The sequence below is a fragment of the Podarcis melisellensis genome, assembly GCF_964234715.1.
Source record: "Podarcis melisellensis genome assembly, chromosome: 1".
NCBI lineage: Eukaryota > Metazoa > Chordata > Lepidosauria > Squamata > Lacertidae > Podarcis > Podarcis melisellensis.
Window position 1 is genome coordinate 16,708,907 of NC_138528.1, and position 6,038 is coordinate 16,714,944.

The 6,038-nt window shown below is 44.4% G+C and overlaps 1 protein-coding gene across 1 annotated transcript in view; it reads right to left on the reverse strand.

Moving 5' to 3' along the window:
* WDR25 (WD repeat domain 25) overlaps positions 1–5,836 on the reverse strand; it is a 109,735-nt gene extending 103,899 nt beyond the window's left edge. Inside the window, exons 1-2 of the mRNA XM_081912881.1 lie at positions 5,522–5,836; positions 3,669–4,405 (exon numbers count right to left, since the gene is read on the reverse strand). Of these exons, the coding sequence (XP_081769007.1) occupies positions 3,669–4,328 (660 nt within the window). The 5' untranslated portion in view covers positions 4,329–4,405; positions 5,522–5,836. The remainder of the gene's footprint in view (positions 1–3,668; positions 4,406–5,521) is intronic.
* Between the last annotated feature and the right edge of the window lie 202 nt (positions 5,837–6,038).

The window sequence follows — 6,038 nt, forward strand, 5'->3', positions numbered from 1 at the left end:
AATCACCTGAATGGGCTCCAGAACCTTAATACGATTCTTCTTCCCTTGCATGCCTTGTCTTTTTAGCTTGCAAGCCTGACTGCAGAACGTGTCTCTCTCTGTCACTGATGGTAGCCAACTCAGGGGACAATAACTCAGAAGAGTGGCATAAAAATACAGCAAATGAATTTAAACATTTATAAGCGCATACACACACACACACACACACACACAGAGGGGTGTTGTGGTCTAAATCACAGAGCCTAGGGCTTGTCAATCAGAAGGTCGGTGGTTTGAATCCCCGTGATGGGGTGAGCTCCCGTTGTTCAGTCCCAGCTCCTTCCTACCTAGCAGTTCGAAAGCACGCCAAGTGCAAGTAGATAAATAGGTACCCTCTGGCGGGAAGATAAACGGCGTTTCCGTGCGCTGCTCTGGTTTGCCAGAAGTGGCTTAGTCATGCTGGCCACATGACCCAGAAGCTGACTGCAGACAAACGCTGGCTCCCTTGGCCTATAGAGCAAGATGAGCGCCACAACCCCAGAGTCGTCCGCAACTGGACCTGATGGTCAGGGGTACCTTTACCTTTTGCACACACACAAAGTAGAACATCCACCCTCAGAAGACCCTGCCACAACAGCCAATAAGTCGGAACAAAAAAGTATTTACCTACTGACAAAAGGTATAGCAGAGAGGAGGCCAACTTAGCCTCCCACTGGAATGAGTTCCACAATCTGGCAGCAGCCACCAAGAATTCCCTATCTTGCATCCTTACCAAATGTGCTTGCGAGGTGGTAGGGCCAAGAGAAAGGTCTCCCCCAGAAGATCTCAAAGCCCAGGCAGGCTCACAGGTAAGAGAAGAAGAGAAGAAGAGAAGAAGAGTTTGGATTTGATATCCCGCTTTATCACTACCCTAAGGAGGCTCAAAGCGGCTAACATTCTCCTTTCCCTTCCTCCCCCACAACAAACACTCTGTGAGGTGAGTGAGGCTGAGAGACTTCAGAGAAGTGTGACTAGCCCAAGGTCACCTAGCAGCTGCATGTGGAGGAGCAGGGAATCGAACCCGGTTCACCAGATTACGAGTCTATCGCTCCTAACCACTACACCACACTGGCACAGTCCTTCAGGTAGCCTGGACCCAATCCATACAATAAAATAAATGCTTCTGTGTTTATACCAAGTAGATGGTGCTCATGGTTTCTAGTCTCACTATTATCTCCTCCAGTTAATTGAAAAGCAGTGCAAGAAAGCAAAGTCTCACGTCAGTCAAAGAAAAAGTGGTGCGTACATATATCCCTTTGTGACAACCTAAGTACTTTTGCAAAAGCTAGAAATGAGGCATTAAGGACAGCAAAACATAGATTATTCACCCGCTGATGTAAAGAGCTAGAATTAGCAGCAGGAGGACATCACATAAGCTTTCCACTAAAACGTTATAATGCAAAGCAAGCGTCATTACAGCAAACCTAAGAAACATCTAAGCACTTTAATTATATGGCTGACATGAGTAGTCATTTGTATCCATTCAAAGAAAGGAGTTTTTAGGAAAATTATAAGTCTCGGAATAAGTCTCAGGAAGTCAGAGGCAAATTAGAAATTTTGTATGACACAGGGGGGCTCACCTCTTCTTTAATAATTCGTTTTGTTCTAGGATTTGAGGCTCAGTTGTTTCAACACAAAAGTGGATGGAGGAGTTGTTACAGCTGGCTATGCTTACTTCTATGGGTACAGTACAGGGATATGGATTCTGGAAAAAGCCACTGAAATAGCAAGTGGAACGTTGGCTGCAGGTGGGAGCAATGAACAACAACTGTTCTAGCCAACTTTGTACAGTGAGATCTGTGGAAAGGGAACAGTTATGGGGAGCAATTCAGGATAGCCTCTCAGGATGGTTTGCATGCAGCATGTTAAGAACTAAACCAGGACATTTATAATTAAAGGATCTCAGATATCAGGGATGGAACAGATGAACCGTATGAAAAAGATGTCAACTTAAGACCTTGGAGAATTGATGCCAAATCAGAGCAGACATTACTGGGCTGGATGTCTGACAGTAGACATGACAGCTGCAGCGCTTGGGAATCATGTCCCTACAAATTCAAATTCAGACCAGGCAAAAGGAAGAGCTTCTTCACACAGTGCATAGTTAAATCGTGGAATTTGCTATCACAAGATGTAGTAATGGCCACCAACTTGCGAGGCTTAAAAGGAGGACTAGACAAATACATGGAATCAGGTTATCAACAGCTACTTGCCTTGATAGCCGTACAGTACATTACGGGCAGCGTCAGAGATAGTATGTCTATGAATACCAACTGCTAAGAGTCGTAAGTGGGGAGTGTACTATTGCACTCATGTCCTGCCTGTGGGCATCTGGTTGTTATCTGTGAGTACTGAATGTTTGATTAGGGGTCTTTGGCTTAATACAGCAGGCTCTTTAGGTAAAATCATATCCTATGCCTGTGCTCTTTTTCTTGTATTAATCAGTAGTGATAAACCTAAACTCCAGGGAAGCCTCAAGATCCCATCACTGGCTCTACTCCACTTGCCTAAAAATATATATTGCAGTCTTAGCTATTTCAGCTTATGCTCTCTCTTGCACCAGGTTGCCAGACAAGGTAATTTAAGCCACAAAATTGATTACCCGGAAATTCCGTAATGGAAAATTCCTAAAATTATCACCTGTTGATTTCTCCTTATAGGATTTCCTTCATTTCTCCTGCAGCACATATTAAAATGTTATTGGGAGAGCTGAGGTTATCCTTCATTTTTTCATTCCTCAGTCCTTTCCTAGCAGTAAACAGTGCAATTACAGCAAGTGGCTCCACTTTACTTGGGAGAACCAGTACAGGGACATAGAAACCCTTGCCTCTTCAACCTACTATTTCCTTGCAGGTGGCAGTTAGAAACACATGCACCTGGATTCCCCCGGTCTCAAAGAGCAAATGACAGCTTTGGATTTATTTATTTTATTTTTTGCAAGGAATGGGGCACCGTCTACTACACACACAAGCTGGCTCCTCTTGTGTGGGTGTTCCGGTCTACCATTACCACCTGCCAATTAGCCACTACCATACCTGGGGAAATAAGTATTTGAAGGTGCCCTCATATAGCCAACCAGAGGCCAGATCAGAGGGCAAGGAGGGACTTTAGTGTGCCATGCTGCGCCTGCTGACATCAGCAGCGTCACAGGTGCTATATTTAGATTCCTTTGAATCTAAATATAGATCTCCTTGGTCTCCTGCAAGAGCACTGAGAATTCTGCTGCTCCCATTTCCCCACAACTAAGAAGGTAGAAAGGGGGGGGGGAATCCTCTAGTTTTTTTAAGGAACAATGCACCAGCTCCATCTACAGTTTCTCTCTGACTTACTCGAACTAGTGTCAGAGTTCAGCAGAGTCTGCACTTTTTCCCACCCCCTCAACTTGCAGAAATCCAATTTCACAGACAGTACAGAAATCCATAATTTCCATCAGTACATAACCTCTGTCAGAGTAAAATGCAGACTGCACTGCATAACAGACAGGTGCCTACACAATTCTACATGAATCTGCCAGTTCCGCAGAAAAAAGGCTCACAGGGACACACTAGAGACTTTTAAAATTGATTATATTCCCACCTCTTTTCCTATGGGGAATAAATGCTAATTTTCCATCCAAAAGACACAAACACATTCACTCTGCAACATATTACCTTGACAGTTTTATCCATAGATGCAGAGAGCAACATGTGGCTCCACTTCTGCACAGGGCACCACTGGACCACATTAACTGGACCGCTGTGATCAGACATCTGAAATACCAGGTTCCTAGGAATTTCAGTTATCCCATACTTGGAACCTATGTATGGCATAATATATTGGGAAGTATTAAAGGACATCTGTTCTCCTGCTGTATCATGTTTGGCTGCACAACTTGTGCTCTGGCCACTGTCTTCAGCTTCACAAAGAAGCGGATTTTTTTCCTGCCGCAGTCTTTTAGGGATATATGGTCTCAGCCCTTGTAGAGTAACTTCGCTGTAATCGCAGGACCTCTTCTGAGAGCAACTCTCATTTGCAGAAAATAGTCTAGGTGTATCAGGCTGTAATTTCTTAAGAAGTGTGGTTGCCATATAGTTTTTATTAGGTTTTAGGTGCCGGAGAAGAGTATCTTCATGAAACATGTTACTCCTTGAACTGCCAATGTATTCCACAGGTTGGAATGTGCTATCAGAAATTTTGACTGTCCCATCACAAGGCTGAGCAGCAATCATAGCAGAATTTGTAACATTTATTCCACTGGCAGTGGCATCTTCAGATTCCCTATCCTCTGTCTCAGAGTCTGAATCTTCGTAAGCAACAAGTGAGGGGTTCATCAAGTCGGCTGCAACAGAATCCTCTAAATTTTCCCTTTAGATCTTCATAAACAGTGAAAAGCTTCTGCGATGAAAATCTACAAATTTAAGGAAATTCACTTTAAATAACTCATTTTTCAGTCAAAGAAACATAGAATACTTTCATACTTACAAACCAGGGTGGTTCGTGACTCTCCACATAACTATGTTCATAATTAAATATTTAATTAAGTTAACACATTCCAGTTTGCATTAACAGCCTGAAAATAACTATGGCCATCCCAAGACAATTCCAGTAATTTGAATATTTTTACTCAAAAGAAAACTGCAAACATTTAATGAGAAAGTGCTGAATCAGAGAGCCAGCTAGCTTTAGTGTTCAAATGGCTTGTCCCAGCAGCAAACCTGTATCATAACGAGCAAGGGAATGTATGTGTGCTCCCCACTACATTTGGTTTTCTGAAAAAGCAAGTGCAGGGAACAACCATCACTGGAAAATAATAAAACAGATGGATAAATAAATAAACAGATGCATTTAATTGTCTCTTTGCTTAATGAATTGGCAGTGGGCTCAAGACTATGTGTGACCATTTGTTTTTTAACTTATCATTAATAATGTATCAATTATGAACAGATAAGTGTGCTGCTGCTAAAATTAGCGCAGCACCCTGCTGAAGCACGTTCTTATTTTTTACAAGGGCAGCTCTTAACAATTCCATGCATAAACACTAAATGAAACTGAATTATGACAAGAAATATGTATATGTTGGAGCCAGGGACACTTTAAAAAACAACAACTGCAAAACAGCAGCATCCAAGGGTCAAAAAAACCACTTCTGTGGAACTGGCACATTCTCTAAAATGTTGTGGAAAGCTTAGCTTTCAAAGCGCACGTTTTCCTGTTACCTAAAGACTGTAGATAATTCTGTTATCAATATGCCACCACCATGAAGAAGGAAAACCTGAGTGTGGCATGCAAATACCTTTCCCCTACCCGACCCCGGAATGTATAAAACTAGCAGAATTGTTAGATCTATATCAAAACCTGTGTTTGCCAGTAGACCCCAAAAAACACAAATAAACATACATAGACTTTGGGGGAGGGGATTGTACGCCTGTATTACAAGGTAGCCATATAGGAAGGCTTTCTACAACTATATTAAGCTTAGCTACAGTAACAAGAGTTGTGAAACAGGGGCGCTTTCAGCACGTACTTTGCATAAAAAACCTCCTTTCCCCCGCTTCAAAGCGGCCCGAGTGCCACGCGAAGCAGCTCCGCCGGTACTGCCTGCAGCCAACGTCTGCCAAAAAGGGACCAGGACCGGTTTCCATGCACGGGGGGACCCCTTTCACGGTAACACCGCCCTCACGCAGCCTCCCACCGCGCTGCTTGCCGCTCGGCTTCGCAGCGTGGGCAGGTGCTTCCCGCTGAAACGGTTCCCTCAGGAAACTCGACCCGGCATCGAACGGTCCGGGCCCCCCCGGTACCCCCTTCACCGGCGTCCTTCGTTCTGTGTTTTTGTTTGTTTGCTCGCCCCCTTCGGCTTACGGAGCGGCTCTCACCGAAGACCTCGCCTCCTCCCTTCCTCAGTTCTGGGCATGGGCCTAGCTGTCCTCTTTCGCTCCTCTTCACCGGTGGTTCCGGGCTCAGGTGCGTGTTTCCCGCCCGGACGACGATGAGCGACGCACTTGGCTGATGCAAAGGGGAATCGCGGCTTCTTCCAGAGGCGC